This window comes from Aotus nancymaae, unplaced genomic scaffold (genome assembly GCF_030222135.1).
Source record: "Aotus nancymaae isolate 86718 unplaced genomic scaffold, 86718_ANA_hifiasm-v0.15.2.pri h1tg000006l, whole genome shotgun sequence".
NCBI lineage: Eukaryota > Metazoa > Chordata > Mammalia > Primates > Aotidae > Aotus > Aotus nancymaae.
In genome coordinates this window covers 46,604,113-46,621,639 of record NW_026988417.1, presented here as the reverse complement: position 1 = coordinate 46,621,639, position 17,527 = coordinate 46,604,113, and the positions used below count along the sequence as shown (strand labels likewise).

Genomic DNA, 17,527 nt, shown 5'->3' with positions numbered 1-17,527 from the left:
CTGCCTCAGCCTCCCAGGTAGCTGGGACTACAGGCATGTACCACCACACTTGGCTAAATTTTTTGTATTTTTAGCAGAGACAGGGTTTTGCTGTGTTGACCAGACTGGTCTCAAACTCCTGAAGTGATCTACCTGCCTCAGCCTCCCAAAGTGCTGGGATTACAGGTGTAAGCCACCGCACCCAGCCTGTTCTTTGAGTGGGATGAGATGACCAATCACTGAGCAGAAATATTGGATAAGAGATTGGTCGCCTATCATTTTGATGGTTGTGTGCCATTAAGCTTGCCTAGTGAGAACCTGGATTAAGGACTTCAAGAGATGTTCTCATTGACAGTAAGAAAATAGATAGTTTAATAAGAACAGGTCTGGGAGGGCGAATAGTGAGTTGACCCTTCTATTAGTCCTTGTTTAAGAATGATAACTGGCTGGTGCAGTGGCTCATGCCTGTAATCCCAACACTGTTAGAGGCTGAGGTGGGCAGATCACTTGAGGTCAGAAGTTCAAGACCAGCCTGGCCAACATGGTGAAACCCCCTTTCTACTAAAAGTGCACAAATTAGCTGGATGGGGTGGTGGGCACCTTTAAGCTACTCTGGAGGCTGAGGCAGAAGAATCATTTGAACCCGGGAGGTGGAGGTTGCAGTGAGCCAAGATTGCACCACTGCACTCCAGCTTGGGCAACAAAACCAGACCCTGTCTCAAAAAAAAAAAAAAAAGACAATTGGTAAAGATTATGTAATAATGCTTTATTACAAATATGACTTTCTGACCTGCCTTTCTATTCATTTTATTTCAAATATACAATGGAAATACTTCCATGGGGTAAAAACAAATTATTAGAGGATGTTTCCTCTCTCTGCAAATGTTGACTAGGTTATACTAAATTTAATATAAACAGAACTTACATTTTCCTACTTAAATGGTGGAATTTTAAAACTAACATACCATCATAATGTTATTTTTCAGGCTGCCAGAAATTGTCTAGTAAGTGAAGCGGGAGTTGTAAAAGTATCTGATTTTGGAATGGCCAGGTATGTCCAAGTATATGTGGTTTTCGGTGACATCTGCATTTTTTGGGTGGAATTAATAAGTGTGGGAATAATTTGCACTGATGAAGCAGAAAGGAAATCTTGTTAACTGTTCTGAGATTAAAAGAACGAAGTATATATTATGATGTTAGTAATTCTCTCCACTAGGTGGTAGTATAGCCTGTTAAATACACTATATTTCCTGGTGTGGATTTGATTTCTGGAATCTTGTTTCACAAAACATATTTGGTGGTGAGGTTCTTAGTATGTCCATGTCTGCAGTGTTTTTCTTCTCTTAAGTTTTATAATTTTAATAGTATTATAAAATACCTTTAAAAGGTATTTAGTTTATTCTTTTTCTCTTCTCCCTCTGTCTGTGCATTCATTCATCCATACATCCACCCATAAAAAATCAGGTGCCTGCTGTGTGTCAGGCATAATGATAGACTGAACTATATTATAGAATAAGACCCATAAGTCCTTGCCCGCATGCAGCTTACATTTGGGAAGAGGGAGAAGCAGAAGACCTGATAATACATGATCAAGCAGGATCGATATCCGTAAACTGTGGCTGTCAGTCTGACCCACACCTCATTTTGGTTTTATGTTTTTAAATGGTTGAAAAAAAATGAAAAGAATATTCTGCTATATAACAAATATCTGAAATTCCAGTGTCACTGTCCATAAAAATAGTGTGATTGAGACACAGCCTCGCTCATTCATTTAGGTGGTACCTGTGACTGCTTTCCTGCTACAGATGCAGAGTCGAGTAGTTGTCACGGGGAGTGTATGGCCTGCACATGTGAAATACGTGTTATCTGACCCTTTGTAGAAAAGTTGACTGACCCCTGTGATAGAGATAATTTGGGGTGGTGCTGAGTGATGGTGCAGCGCAAGAGTGAGGGTGGCTACTTGATCTGGTGGTCAGGACAACCTCTTTACAATGGGGAGATTTGACTGGAGGTGAAAACGTAGGAAGTAGCCAGTGTAGGTGAAAATATAAGGATAAAATATTTCAGGAGGAAGAACAACAAGTGAAGAAGCTTGAAGTCTGGGACACGTCTGGCTTGCTCAAGGAACGGAAAAAGGGCCAGTGTAGCTGGCCAATGGGCAGTGCCAGGAATGCTTATAAATGCAGGCAAGGACCAGGCCATGTAGGACCAAGTTTCACTCCTAAGGAATCTCAGGCCCAGGGAGATTAGAAAACTGTTACTGTTAGAAATGGGATCAGAACTTCCAACTCTCAGGATATTAATTACTTAATGCTCTTTATTTGCTTTATATAAAGATACTCTATATTTGACAGGCTGTCCACCACTTTCATATGTTCAATCTTCACATGTTAGGCTTTCTGAAAATCTGCACTTTTGCATCAACCACTCGAAAACACTCTTTATACCCTAAATTCAGACTCCCCTGGCTGACAGTTTGATCTAGCCCCATAGTGGCATTGTCTGCCAAGCAAGCAGCTGGATTTGTGCCGAGTCACCATCTTTGTCTATATAGCAAAGGACGTTTGTGCAATTCTTCGATTATTTTCTCATGAAAGCTTTTAGAAATTAATGGTATATTCACACATAATACAGAAATACATGTGTTTTGTTTTTTTTTTTGTAAATATGAGCTGCCCACCTTACAGAAAGGGCTGAAGTCTTCTCATCTACCAACCCTAATCAAGGATTCTCTCCCAAAGTTAGCCACTGTTACCATTTTCTGTATGTTCTTCCAGAAGGATGTAGTATGTTCACATAAAAAAGTTACATAGTATTGTTTTGAGTGCACGTGTGTATGTGGGGATGTTATGGTATATAAATGCATACTCCACCATTTACATGTGGCATTTTGTGTTGTGTGTGTATGTTTTTTTTTTTTTTTTGCATTCGCTATTTTCATATGCTGTAGTTTTAAATTGTACTCTGTGGAATTGTGAGGGCTGAAAGCATGCGTATTTCTAGATGCTTTATACCACTTCCTCTATAGCAGTTCTGCTTTAGATTTTTTACATATGGGGCCTTTGGGTAAAATTTTATTTAAAGAACAAAACTGCTTCCAAAGAAAAGCCTGCGAACTATTTTATGATGCCTTGTCTCTATTGCCTTATAAAGAGAAAGAAAAACAGAAAAATGGAAGTGCAGATAGTAATGTGGTGATGCATCCATCTCATGCACTTAAATCAAGCTGAGAGGAAGTTGGAAATCACCAGGTGTGGCCACTGAGGTGAACATTTAGCTTCAACCGGATGCTTGTTGGACTTCAGTCAACTGTGTTTTTCATCGTAAGGGGGAAAAAAAAATGAAAGAGCAAGTAGAAATGCCGATTGTACTTCAGAGGTGTAAACCCACGGTGTGTCTTACTCTAGGTATGTTCTGGATGATCAGTACACAAGTTCTTCTGGTGCTAAATTTCCTGTGAAGTGGTGTCCACCTGAAGTGTTTAATTACAGCCGCTTCAGCAGCAAATCAGATGTCTGGTCATTTGGTAAGACCCATGGTCCATGTTCCCTTATCTCTGTCCATCCTGAGGAGGAAGTGGATCCATCCATTGGGTAATCCTTATCCTCTTCCAGGTGTTTTAATGTGGGAAATATTCACAGAAGGCAGAATGCCCTTTGAAAAATACACCAATTATGAAGTGGTAACCATGGTTACTCGAGGGCACCGACTCTACCAGCCGAAGTTGGCGTCCGCCTATGTATATGAGGTGATGCTGAGATGTTGGCAGGAGGTATAGACTTTTTTGTGTGCTTTCTTTCTGAATCTCTTAGGGATTGGGCTTGGTAGATGGACAACATGCAGTCTTTATAGCCTAGTGAGGTGGTGCATGCTTTACAGTGATTTCAAGCTCTAGGTAGGAAGCCAATCCTCAAGTTCTGAATATCGGCAAGAAGAATGTAAAGATGTGGAAAATGCTAATAACTATCTTGATACATTCAGGCTGCTTCCTCACTCCCAAGTGGGACTCCTTCCATGGTTGTCTGAGCTAGGGACTCGGGGACTAAGCCTGGAGAAGTAGCTCTTTTTTCATTGGGTCACTGGTAGAGTTGAAGTATTGTTCTTTTACCAGAGTTGGTTTCTTTCTCTAAACCTCAACTTTCTGAGGTCTTTGGAAGTATTGAAATGTCACCTCTAAAAGAGATAAGATACCAAACGACTTCTGAAAGACAGTAACATTAGCTCACATGTATTATGTATCAGGCACTATACTTAGTGCTTTGGATTTAGTTCTCAAAACAACCCTTTGAGATGGAGATACTTTGACTGTGGCCACTCTGTAGATGAGAAGATTAAGGGTCATGAGGTTGCTGCTTGCCTGGGATCACTTAGCTATAGAGCAGCATAGGCCTGTCTGACTCCAAAGCCCAGGCTCTTAACTACTTGCTGTATTACCTCCCAAGAGCATTGATTGGGATGGGCAGAGACATTCTGGGCAGGAAGTGGTGCTAGAGGGAGAGAGAACAGCTTGAGCAAAGCTAAGGAGGTGGTTATAAACACGGCGTGTGTGCATGACAGGGGAGATAGTGGCCCGATTAGAGAGCTCATGTGAGGGTTTTTATGGGGAATAAAATTGGATGACGAGAGGGCGGGGAAGTAGCAGGTTATAGAGGATCCTACAGATTTGCAGGACTTGATTTCTCAGGCAGTAAGCAAATCTGTCAGGGTCTTGAAGAGAGACATGAAAGCAGTGTTTTAGAAAGATTAGCCTAGCAGCAGTACATGCAGGGTAGAGGAGGGTAGAGACAAGACCCCTTTGGAGATAGCCTGTATGTCCCAGTCCCAAAGCAGAAGCCTTTCTGTAATATGCTATGTTTAGGAATTTGAGCAGTGAGAGTTTTTGGAATGGATTCTGGAACCCACAGCTTCTCTTTGACTTTTAATTGTAGAAACCAGAGGGAAGGCCTTCTTTTGAAGATCTGCTGCGCACGATAGATGAACTAGTTGAATGCGAAGAAACTTTTGGAAGATAAGTGATGTGACCAGCAGCTCTCAAACAGAAGGAAGGATGGGCATTTTGTGGCTTTTAATTTATTGAGTACTTGGACATGTGGATCGTTTTACTTATAAAGTGGAAACACATAAATAATTTGCTTCTGGATCAGCCTCCGTCTAGACTTGTTTCTAGACAGACTCTCCCAGAGTGTGGAAATGTTGCCTTAGAGATGGTGATTAAAATCACTCATTTCTATTTATTCCTCAGGCACTCGAGTGGCAACTGTGTACCAGGCACTGTGTACAGCCCCAGGGTTTGGCCATTTAGGGGTGCACACATGGGATCATGTTAGTTGATGCCAGTTGAAGGCCAAGGTATTTGGAAAGAGGAAGGGTATTAGAGCCATGACCCAGTAACTCTTCTTTTTCCTTTCTACAGAAATCTGGGCCTGAGACATTGTCTACAGTTGGGTTCTAGATAAATCAGGAACCCACCTTGGATAAACACCCATCTTTTGTTTTGAAAACATCTCAGTTTTCAAGACTGCTCTTAGTATTACATGAAAAGTATTTGTATGCTGTATATATTATAAATATATGTAATATATAAAGTTATATATTTATAAGAAACACGAGTTACCTTTTAATTGAAACTTTTAAACCTGTAGTATATGAGCTCACCTTCTTAGGATTAGAGACTGTGCCTTACAGCTGTTCATTCATTTCCCCCTGGACATCAAATATGCCTGAAGAGAAGAAAGTCTCAACTCTTCTACGAGTAATACCCCCTCCTCACTCAGGTAAATGTGTCCGGGGATGCCTGTCCAGCTTAACCACCAAGGATGCCTGTCCAGCTTAACCACCAATAGGGTTTGCCTATGTAATCCTGCCCATGGTGGCCACAGCTAATCAGAATCAGGTGGAAAATTGAACCAGGTCATCTACTTCTAAGCCTTAAGAATCTTCCCTGGAGCACAGACACTATAATTGGAAGTGCTGGGCTCTGGGGTAGAAGGATCAGGTGATGCTCTCAACAAAGTCTGCCTCCACCTCACACAAGACCCGGAAGCAGCTTGAGTTGTGGTGGAGGATCCAGGAAGCTACCAAGAGAATGGCGAGCATGGTGTTCCAAGCAAGAGAAACGGCGAGTCCGATGTTCCAAGCAGGAGAAATGGCGAGCGTGGGGTTCGAGCTGCTTCCCAGATGTTCTTCAGGAGGCCTGGTTGGGCTTGGGTTCCGGGATGGGTGGCAGCGACCGTGCTGTCAAGACTTTGCGTGTGGATTTCTCATCCTTAGAGGCTCTACTAAGACATTAACGGAGTTAGGGCCTTCCTTTTTTCCTCATGAGCGCCAAGGAAGAGAAACTATCTCGGTCACGTGAGCGTCAGCGGAAAGAAACTGTATCAGTCACCCAGAGACCATTTATTGGCCAACACATTATTCTTGGTATTAGTGGGGTAGCCCGCCGAGGAAGACAGCGCCTTCCCTTCAGGAGTTCCGTCTTTTCTGGAGGCCGCCATGGTCTCTCGTGCTCTCTGGAGCATTGGGTGAACACACAGGCTGGCTGCTCTGGGCAGCGCCTTCGCTCTGACCCTGGAGAACCATTTCATTTCATCCCGGTCAGTCTAGAGTCTGTACACCAGGCATTCCATCCACTGAAGGCTGTGTTTATTCTTTTCCTGTGCACCTCACGGTGAAAGAAAGTAAACTACTTATCCCGAGTCTTATCACAATCTGCCACATTCCTTCTTGTCTACCTGTTTAATTGTACTCCCATCACAAAAACATGCACAATTTTTTTTAAGTTCCGGGGTACATGTGCAGGATGTGCAGGTTTGTTACATAGGTAAATGTGTGCTATGGTGGTTTGCTGCACCTGTCAACCCATCACCTAGGTATTAAGCCTGGCATGCATTAGGTGTTTTTCCTGATGCTCTCCCCTCATCCGCCCTCCCCCAACAGGCCCCAGTGGGTGTTGTTCCCCTCCCTGTGTCCATGCGTTTTTATGTCAGCTCCCACTTATAAATGAGAACATGTGGTGTTTGGTTTTCTGTTCTCACATTACTTTGCTGAGGGTAATGGCTTCCAGCTCCATTCATGTCTCTGCAAAGGACATGAATTCATTCCTTTTAATGGCTGCGTAGTATTCCATGGTGTATATGTACCACATTTTCTTTATCCAGTCTGTCATTGATGGGCATTCAGGTTGATTCCATGTCTTTGCTAACCATGCACAACTTTTAACTGACTTGTAGCTCATTCAAGGGGTCGGTCCTGGTACACTCTACCTTAGAATCACTGTCAGGCTTTTCTCCTTTCTTCCTCTCCTTCCCTTTTCTTCTCCTCCCATCCCATACTTCCCTTTTCACCTTGAGGAGCTATGGGAAGTACTGGGTGGTATGGAAGAGAATGAGGAGAAGATAGAGTCCCTGCCCTAATGGTCAATGTATGCTGTTGATGGAAAAACAAGATAGCTAGCTCCTGGCAACATTTGGGAACATTTCCTTCAACAATCTTTAAATATTTTTTACTAAGACTTAAAAAAATGTTTTTATACAAAAGCATAACTAAGGCAAAAGGTGAAGTAAAAATAACAGTCATCACTCAGAATGCTAAGGAACCTTAATCTAAACAGGAAATGGGAAGGGCGGTGAGAATATCCCTGTGTCTTCATTAAAGTTGTTCCCTTAATTCATTAGCACATGGTTATGCTTTCCAGTGGGATGAAGTGAAACTCCCAAGTGTGTTTTGTATTGTTGTTGTTTTTATATTTCTCAGCCATGCCTCAGTCACCTTTTAGGGTTATTACTAGATTGACTTCCCCCAAATAAAGTGTCTGCTGAGTGGGAGGATGGAACATTCTAAACTCAATATTCCAGAGCCTAGAATCTAATTGTTTCTGCCACTCACCGTGTGGCCTTGGGCAAGTCCCTTAGTCTGTCTGTGCCTCCATTTCCTTCCCAGTCCAGAGAGGGCAGTTTGACTTGATGATTTTAAAGGTGCCTTTTACCAAAATTTTGTGATTTCTTGAAAATGATGTTTGCGAGTCACCCACACCTTTGGGGATGAGACTAATAGCAGACACCCTCAGAGATTGGGATGCAGATTACTGAGCTTTCTTATATAGGCCATTGGTTGTCATTTATATGCTTCTGAGGTTTTCAGAACAGGAAAATAGGAGGGGTTAACTCTGCCCGTGAGAAACATCTTTGGTGAACTATGATTTCAGTTGAAAGATGTGTTTTTGTGAGTGGAGCACCGCAGAAGAACTGAAGACTGTTGTGTGCTCTGCGTGCTCCCTGCAGAAGGGGCTGCCATGATCCTTTCCTCTTGTGAGTAAGATGGGCTTTGTCATTTATTTTCGGGATTTGTTCTGGGCCTATTATTCTTGAACAGCAGAGGACTTTTTTTTTTTTTTTTTTGCTAAGGTATAGAGCTTGGGAACATTTAAAGATAATTTCCTCAGGTGTTGTGACAGAGCTTGAGAACCGCAGTGGTGGTGTAATTCCAATAAGGTTCAGCATTGAGAATATAAATGAAAAAAAAAAAAAAAAGCAAAACAAAAAGAGTGTCCAGAAGTCTACATATGTGTGCGTAGAAAGCAGTCAGTGTGATGTACTTGTTTTTAGAATGAGACTGTCGTGAACTCTGGGCTGAAGGCCAGGAGGCCAAGTTCTAGTTCTGGATTTGCTGTAGCAATGGTGGATCACAGTTGGCAACTTTATGTAAATACACACACACACATATATAAATAAATAAATATCTATATTTAATAATATATGTTTAATCTATATAAATAACTATATTTAACAAGTCAAAACACAGCTGTGTTTATACTCTGAAATTATCTGCTTTATCACATAAACATATAGACTTGCCCTTATTTTCACAGGAGCATTTATTCACAATTCTGTGTAGATATCCATCATCAAGGATCTTTCCCAAGCAATTGAAATTTAGGCAAAACTGATTCTTATCTGCAGTCAGAGCCTGAGTAAAGGCCAAAATAAGAATCAAAGTCATGAGTCTCCACATAGTTAAGAGTATGAACATGGTCAAGGGTGAACACTGGCTTAAATGTCTCTTTCCCTCATATATAATATTACACGTGAAGATGTTTTTTAAATTTTTTTTATAGAATATAAGACCACTGTTAAAAATAAGTACTTGTTTTAGGAGAATAAAGATTCCCTAGACACTGTTATTTGTGAAGATCCTTGGTTTGAAAGAGCTGTGGGGATGTTTATAAATCCAAAGAAATTAGAATAAAAAGAGAAAGAATAATCTTCTGAATAAGAAGGCAGCCATCATAACATAATTGCAATATGTGTGTTTCTTTATAAAGGTATTCATTGAGCACCTACTATATGCCATGATCCTTTATATTCATTATCTGAAATCTTCACGACAAATTAGTGAGGTGAAAATTGTTATTCTTATCTAGCCAGTGAGAAAATTGTGCCTCTGAAATTTTAAATCTTGCCCAAAACTCACATGGTTGTCAGACTCAGAAGCATGAGACTTTTTTTTTTTTTAAGACAGAGTCTTGCTCTGTCACCCAGGCTGGAGTGCAGGCACGATCTTGGCTCACTGCAACCTCCACCTCCTGGGTTCAAGCAATTTTCCTGCCTCAGCCTCCCAAGTAGCTGGGACTATACACACGTGCCACCATGCCTGGCTAATTTTGGTATTTTTAGTAGAGATGGGGTTTCACCATGTTGGCCAGGCTGATCTCAAACTCCTGACCTCAAATGATTCACCTTGGCCTCCCAAAGTCCTGGGATTACAGGCGTGAGCCACCACACCCAGCCAAGCATGAGACTTGCCAGACTGGGGATTTAAGCTCTCTTCCTTACACACACACACACACACACACACACACACATACATAAGGATTTGATTGCCCAAGGGATTAAATAAAGGATTACCTATTGGTGGGGTATTTTAAGAATTATTCTCTCTGGCATGGAAGCTCTCTCAAAGGAATAGTGCTTATTTTTATATATAGTTAAACTTTTATATATGTGTGTGTATGTGTATGTTTGTCTATGTATATAAAGTTGCAAACCGTGATCCGCAAAGGCTGAACAAAATCCAGAACTAGAACTTGGTCTCCTGGCCTTTAGCCCAGGCAACTCCCTTTTTACCCACCTTGCAACAAGATATTAAGAAACAATAAACATGAGAGGTGCTTTCAGAACTTTATTTTGGGAGTTGATTTGGAAGATTATTCGGTCCCATGTGCAGTTTTGGAAATATTCATTTACCTCTAAGACTCAGAGGGCCTTATTGTGCAGAGAAGGAAGGAAATACTGCCTTTGATTTTAATTCTAGATGACGATGGAACCAAGCTTCAACAAAGCTCAGTCATATCAGATTAAAGCAATCAAAGGCCAGCCAACAAAGTCAAGTTTTTACATTTCTGACTTTTAGGTGGCATTAAGGAAAAATTGATTGTAATTTTTAAATGTCATCTGTTTAAGCCAAATCCCCTTGTGGAAGCCAACATTTGTTGGTAGATTTTGTAAAAAAAAAAGAAGACCAGGCTATTCCAGTTGTGCTGAACTGAAAATAACTCATAGTCTTTGATTCACTCAGATAAAAACAAGACTCCTGTTAACAGAAATATAGGCCAAGCAGAGCAAAGCAGAAAAAGCAGCAACCTGTGTCCTCTTCCACCCTGACAGCAGGACAAGCTCAGCAGTGACTTAAGAATCTTCAAATATTAAAAGCTGTGTGAGCATCTGCTCTTTATTTCCCTCAAGGTCAGAACTAAAGAAAATGCTGTAAATTACAGTAGGAAGGATTTGGTTATATATAAAATAAATCACTGTGAGGGTGGAGACAAGGATTTGCTTGCCCAAGGAATTAAATAAAGGACTACCTATTGGTGGGGTATTTTGAGGATTATTCTCTCTGGCATGGATTTGATGAAATCTCACTGTCCTTTCCAGCTAAAGTTAATTTGATTTGATGGTAAGAATCACCTGTTTTCTTCTGCTGTAAATTGCAGCTGGATGTGGCTACATTTTCTGCTGGGTAAAACAATGTGTGTATACTGTTGACAAGGAGAAAGCTAAATGATGCCTCAAGATGTATTACTGTTCATCAAAGAAAAAAAAAAAGTCTAGCCAAGAAGATTGCTGAAGTTGAGGAGTTTGAGGTTGCAGTAAGCTGTGACTGTACCACTCCACTCCAGCCTGGGAGACAAAGTGAGACCTTGTCTCTAAAAAAAAAAAAAAAAAGTTAAATATGTTTGTTAGGGTCATTTGCCAAAAACGTTTGTTGTTTTAAGTGTTGTCATAGAACCTGACTTCAAAGGCTGCTATAGGGTAGGAGGAGGTAATTGTGGAGCATGGGATATTGATCATACTGATGGGAGATTCTCAGTGGGGTCTCAGGGCACTGCTCCAGTGAGGTTCAGTTTGTGAAATGTACTTGGTATTGCCAGCGTTTCCATCAACTCACAGTTGCCCTGAGAACAGGAGAGTTATTTAAAGGACAAGGCAATGGAGAGCATCTGGGGCTTAAAAAGTTTACCTCTTAGCTCCCCTGTTTGTCTGATTGCTCTGCCTTTCTTTATTCCCAGCTTACAGAGTAGAAAGGGTGGTTTTAAGTCTTGGTGGGCCTGGGGTGCTGTTAAAAGGCAGGTTTCTGGGCTCATCTCCATAACTGGATCTGAGTGTAAAGTAAAGACGTTTTGGTCACACTGCCTTTCTTGGACCTCTCTTTTAGGAGTCCTATCTTATTCCTTTTTGTATCTGATCTCATACCAACTTTGTTAGATCAACTCCTTCCATTTATTACTACTATGAATATGAAGATAAGGAGGGTAGCTGTGGTAAGTGGCCTCTAAGATGGCCTGATGATATCTGCCTCCAGATATTCACACCCTTATGCAATCCTTTTCTTTGAGTATGAATTGGACCTAGTACCCCACTTCTTGTGATTAGAATATGGTAAACGTGATGGAACGTCACCTCTGAGGCCAGGTTACAGAGGCTGCGGCTCCCATTCCTGTGATCTCGGGCTTTCTGCCTCCTGCATCGTCGGCTGCCTTGTTGGGAGCACTCTAAGGCAGCCCACGGAGAATCCCCATCGCAAGGAACCGAGGCACTGTGACCTGCTTGGAATCCGCTTAGAAGCGGATTCTCCAGCTCTTGTCGGGCCCAGCTTGACTGCAACTCCATGAGAGACCTGGATCCAGAGGCACCCAGCTAGACCATTCCAGAACTCCTGGCCCACGGAAAATGTGAGAAAAAGGTTGTAAGTCATCAGGTCTCAGAATAATTTGTTTCCAGCAATAGATAACTAAGTCTGTGGCAAAAGCAGGAGGAGCCGCAGATCAAAAAAGGACTTGGCCACGTTCACCACCCATTTGCCTGGGGCTGGAGTTTGATGCCCTTTCTGAAAAATAGGCTTAAGATTAAAATGGACACTAGCTGTGTCTTTTCTTTTGTCTTTAAATCATTTCAGTTTTTCACTCCATCACTGCCTCAAGCGTGTGGTAATAACCACAGCCGCCTTTTGTAACTACTGCGGATCCCCCTGTTGCTCCTCTCTGGAGCCCCCCAGCCCATCAGCACCCACACCCCCTTCCCAGCGAGGGTCAGTGAGCAGCACGGCTTCCTGCCCAGGGCCAGCCACACCCGTGGGCCTTGTGGCCAAGTGCTTCTTCACATCACAAGCTGGCTCGATGTCTTGGGTGTGATGTCTGCGAGCTTGTTATGAACTTTGAGCTCACAGAAAGCAGTGTTCTAGGAAACACGGTTTTGAGACGTGGAGGAGGGGAGAGGTTGCGGGCAAGGTGCCTGCAAAGTCCAACTCACATCAGCCCCTTCTGAGAAAGACAGAAAAATTGCCGCATAGACCAAACATGGGTTTGGGTGGCAGCTCTCTGTGCCTGGGGGGTTGCCCTGCCGGAGCTGGGAAACAGATGAGCGGTCATCATCAGGGAGACTCTGCCTTTCCTTGCAGCACCTTTTACTCCTGGGAACATTATTTAACCTGGTGCCCGGGATGCCATCCAGTTCCCAGGCTTCTAGAATCTCCCCCCGCGCTCCCCCACCCCCCACACACAGCAGGCCATATACAGCTCAAGCACCATTCTTATCTTCCACTCAAATTGATCGGTTTGGTGTCCTGTTAGGTACCTGTTTTTTCTTAGTTACCACTGACCCCCGTAAAGTAGTTCTCCTCCCTCCTTTAAGGTTTCACCAGCAGTATAATGTCAAAAAACAAAACAGTAGAACAGTCTGGGGTCTAACACAAATTGCTCACTTCTTTTGTCCATACATTTAGAAAAACTAACATCTCTGGGGACCATCGCTTCTTAGAAGAATGGACATTTTAGTGTCAAAAGGAAAAAAACACACGTGGGAACACACACAGACACACCCCAGATGTATAAAGGATCACGTCACACCCCAAATGTAAAAGGGCATAAACTCAGAATAAAGGATAACTTTCTAAATTGAATAAACATTTATGTGGAAAAACCCAATGTCCCAACTTTACCTTTTTCCCCTCTGCTTGGTGTGGGGTCTCGGTTTGGCATCTAACTCCAAATCAAGAAGTCTGACTCCCACGTGGAAGCCTTTTCTAACTCCTGTTCAGAGGTAGAAATCCATGCTATAGCCAAGCTAGTTATGTGTCACGCTCCCCAGATAATACGGGTTAACGTGGCTAAAACATGCCTATCTTCAAAAGGCCCTTAAGAAATGGATGTAGTGGTGGGCATTTATGGCAGAATAGTGAGGAAGTCTGGCCTTTCTGTAAATTTCTGGGGTAAAAAAAGGCATATTTTGCTGCAAACTTACAGAATCAGCTCCGGTCATCCAGAGTCGTTTTTCCAAAGTCGCAAGTTTTCAAGGCTTCCTTGCTCACCACAGCCCCATCAACTGCAAAAGCAGCCGGCATCAGACATTCCTCATTTAAAAACCATAACCTGGAGCGCGTGGGTTGGGCGACAGCCCGGTCTTTGGGTTAAGGCAGCTCTAGAAACTGAGCTAGTTTCAAGCCGTGTTTTTAAATGAAAAACACTAGCCATGTGCCAGTTATTATGGTGACCAAATTCAGTAGGAATGCATTTCACTCAAAGCACTGATTCAAAATGAAACCCTGACATCGGAAATGCCAGGGGATAAACTGGAGGTGATGACGTAAACTTCAAAACATTAGACACGAGGAAATGACAGTGGCTTTGCTTCCCACTCAGCCCTGGCCACAGCTCTTCACGTCTGTTCCTTCGTCCTCTTCCGAGATGACCTTAGGAGCTGTTCTGAGAAGGGGTGCTTCTCACTTTCGCTTTCTTCCAGTGCCCCCTGGTGGAAACCCATTCCCAATCAGCCCAGCTGCCACCACCCAGGAACCTCTGGGGGTGGAAGGAATGCCAATAGGAACCTGTCCCAGCGAACAGGGCGGGGCAAATCCTTCCCAGGAAAAAAACACAAATATCAAAGATGGGCGGTCCAACCGCCTACTCCATGACAGAGGTTCCGGTTTCTGAAGGTCACAGATTACGGCTGATGCAATGCCCTTTTTCTGATTTGCTGGCCCGAGGCTCATCGTTAGGGATATTTGCTGAAGAATAAGAAGTAAATGAAAAGAACAGTGCAAATGTAAGCCTGGGAGAGGAAGCTCAGCTTCTTCAGTGATAATCTTCAAGCCTAAATATATACTTTCCACATTGCCTTCCGGCAGGCAAATAGTCACTGCCTATCTCTGGGGCATTTTTGTCGCTCTGGCAAAGGCCCTTGATATGCATGACTTGCTGCCTAAGTTGGGAATTTGCTAAAAGCTCAAGAGCTTTCTCTCTGCAGGTCAATCGGCAAAACAATTCAAAGAATGGCTTCTGTAATCACAGAATGCCTGTGGGAGTGCGCGCTCTATTTACTTACCCGGAACACCTGTGCTGCTGTAAATTGAAAATGATCATGAATCGAATACTCCTTGATACCTGCATTGGAATGAATTTTGGCCCAACACTTCTATAAATAGAGTGTTAACGAAATTTTGGCCGAACACTTCTGTTAAAAAAACTTGTAAATAAAGATGCCTGCTGTCTCGGAAAGTCATGCCAAGCAAGGGAACACCAGGGGGCTGTTTGGCTTTCATTGTGTGATTTTTCTTCTCGCAATAATTATTTATCGGGCAGCAACTCTGCTGGGCAGAGGATGGAACCACAAACGTGTCAGTGGTTTGCCTTTCTGCTCACCGCTGCTCTTGGTCTTTAGGGGGAAAATTAAATAAAATTAGGTCATAATTAAAGCAGTGGTAGGGTAGGTCTGTACCTTTCTTTAAAGGCAATTGTCTTTGGTACTGAATCAGTAAACATAAGAAGTTTTGAAAATATTTCTCCTAAATTTCAGGCCGCAGAAGAGAGTGAAGGCAACCAAGGGGAATATTATTGGTGTGGCCATGTGTTGTGAGGCCAGTGAGCTGGGGGAGGCCTTTCTCTAGCCCAGATACTCCTGCCTTCTGACTGATACTAGCAATTTCTCTTTCAAAGTTCTTAACTCAGCCAGGAATGGTGGCTCATGCCTATAATCCCAGCAGTTTGGGAGGCTGAGGCGGGTGGATTATTTGAGGTTGGGAGTTCGAGACCAACTTGGCCACCATGGTGAAATACCATCTCTACTAAAAATACAACAAAATTTAGCCAGGTGTGGTGGAGCGTGCCTGTAGTCCCAGCTATTTGGGAGGCTAAGGCAGGAGAATCACTTGAACTTGGGAGGCGGAGGTTGCAGTGAGCCAAGATCATGCCACTGTACTCCAGCCTGGGTGACAGAGCAAGACTCCATCTCAAACAAACAAAACATAACAAACAACCACACACATAAAGTTCTTGACACTTGAACAAGGTGGTTACCCAAAATTTAACTACTCATAGCCTATCATTGGCCAGAAGTCTTAATAACGTAAACTCATAACCTATCATTGGCCAGAAAACTTAATAACATAATGTGTTGTTGATCAACACATATTTTGTATGTTATGTGTATCATACAGTGTATTCTTACAATAAAGTAACCTAGAGAAAAGAAATGCTTTAAGAACGTCATAAGGAAGAGAAAATAGATTTACTATTCGTGAAGTGAAAGTGGCTCGTCACAAATGGCTTCGTTCTGGTCATCTTGTTGAATAGTCTGAGCAGGAGGATGAAGAGGGGTTGGTCTTACTGTCTCAGGGGTGACAGAGGCAGAAGAAAACCTTCATGTAAATGTTTATGCCATATTGTTCAAGGGTCAAACTATTTAAATTTAATGTGCTGTGATGGTTAATTTTATGGATCAACATGGCTGGTCTACGGTGCCCAGGTATTTGGTCAAACATTATTCTGGATGTTTCTGTGAAGGTAATTTTTGGATGAGATTAACATTTAAATTGGTGGACTTGGCGTAAAGTGGGTCACCCTTCATCATGTGGGTGGGGCTCATCCACAGTTAAAGGCCTTAATCAATGAAAGTCAAGCCTCCCCTGAGCAAGGAGGAATTCTGCCAGCAGACTGCCTTGGGCTCAAACTCTTCACTCACTCTCCAGCTTGCTGGCTTGCCCTGTTAGATTTTGGACTTGCCAGTTTCTACAACTGCCTGAGCCAGTTCCTTAAAATAAACCTCTCTCTGTGTTCACCCTATTACAAATGTCATGCTTACAAACATGTACATGCACAGCACTGCAGTACCATCCCTGAGATTGAGATTGCACTGCAGTACAGAGCCATGTACCTGTTTGTAAGTCTGACATTTGTAATGTGGAGCGCTGCATACGGCATGTTTACTACTTAACATTATGTCAGTCGTTTATACTTTACTGAGAAAAAGTGTGAGAGCCTCTACTGAGAGCTGCTTTGATTGCAAGGAGAGAGAGCCTCCTGGGGTCCCAAATGGGGGGAACATCTGCCTTTGAGTCAAGGGTAGAGATGGCTCAGAAGAGAGGAGTTGGAGCTGAAGATTCGCTTCGGTTTCCTCGGCTTTTTCCTCCATTTTATCTTCAGAGGGAAAACCACACCTGCTCCTATTTGGTTACCTGAAATGTATTTTGTGAGTACCCAATAAATACTTGCTGAATGAGTTCTAGGGAACTGGGGGGGGGACACGGTGGGAAAGTAACTGAGTAGCTGCTATGTTCTAGCGATGTTCTCCTCTGTGATCTTATTTAATCTTCTCATCCACAAGGATAGTCTTACTGTGATGCTCATGGACTCTGGGCTTGACTTCTGGCTCAGCTGCTTTTTCCGTGATTGGATAAATAGCTGAAGCTCTCTGTTCCTCTGTTTCTTTATGTGTAAGAGGGGGATCATAATGTAAGTATAGTAAGACAGCATGGCGTAGTATAGTAAGATCTTAGTAGCTGTGATGCCTGGCATATGGTAAGGGCTGAATTGGTAGAAGTGGGGAAACCCTTTCTTAGAAGACAGGTTTTATTGCCTACATTTGCCGGATTTGGTTGCCCAGGATCACATTGTTGCTCCAGGAAAACGGAGCAGTGATTTGACTGCACGTTTGCCTGATACTAAAGCGTGCTCAACCCCGTATGTTCTTCTGATGAAAAAAAAAAAAAAACCACACCACAT

At 42.7% G+C, this 17,527-nt stretch overlaps 2 protein-coding genes across 7 annotated transcripts in view; both read left to right on the top strand.

The window, feature by feature from the left end:
• Window positions 1-10,492, top strand: part of TEC (tec protein tyrosine kinase) — a 149,096-nt gene extending 138,604 nt beyond the window's left edge. For 3 of the 5 annotated variants that reach the window (XM_012441172.3, XM_012441171.3, XM_012441169.3), the window contains exons 15-18: window positions 966-1,030; window positions 3,387-3,505; window positions 3,594-3,751; window positions 4,908-10,492. In XM_012441172.3, coding sequence (XP_012296595.2) covers window positions 966-1,030; window positions 3,387-3,505; window positions 3,594-3,751; window positions 4,908-4,991 — 426 coding nt within the window. In that variant the 3' untranslated portion in view covers window positions 4,992-10,492. Of the gene's footprint in view, window positions 1-965; window positions 1,037-3,386; window positions 3,506-3,593; window positions 3,752-4,907 lie in introns of those variants that run through there. The other 2 variants (XM_064366910.1, XR_001105494.2) reach the window with 2 other exon arrangements.
• Window positions 8,195-17,527, top strand: part of TXK (TXK tyrosine kinase) — a 68,227-nt gene continuing 58,894 nt past the window's right edge. Inside the window, exon 1 of one of the 2 annotated variants that reach the window (XM_012441143.3) lies at window positions 8,195-8,285. In XM_012441143.3, the coding sequence (XP_012296566.1) occupies window positions 8,270-8,285 (16 nt within the window). In that variant the 5' untranslated portion in view covers window positions 8,195-8,269. The remainder of the gene's footprint in view (window positions 8,286-17,527) is intronic. The other variant, XM_012441145.3, reaches the window with a different exon arrangement.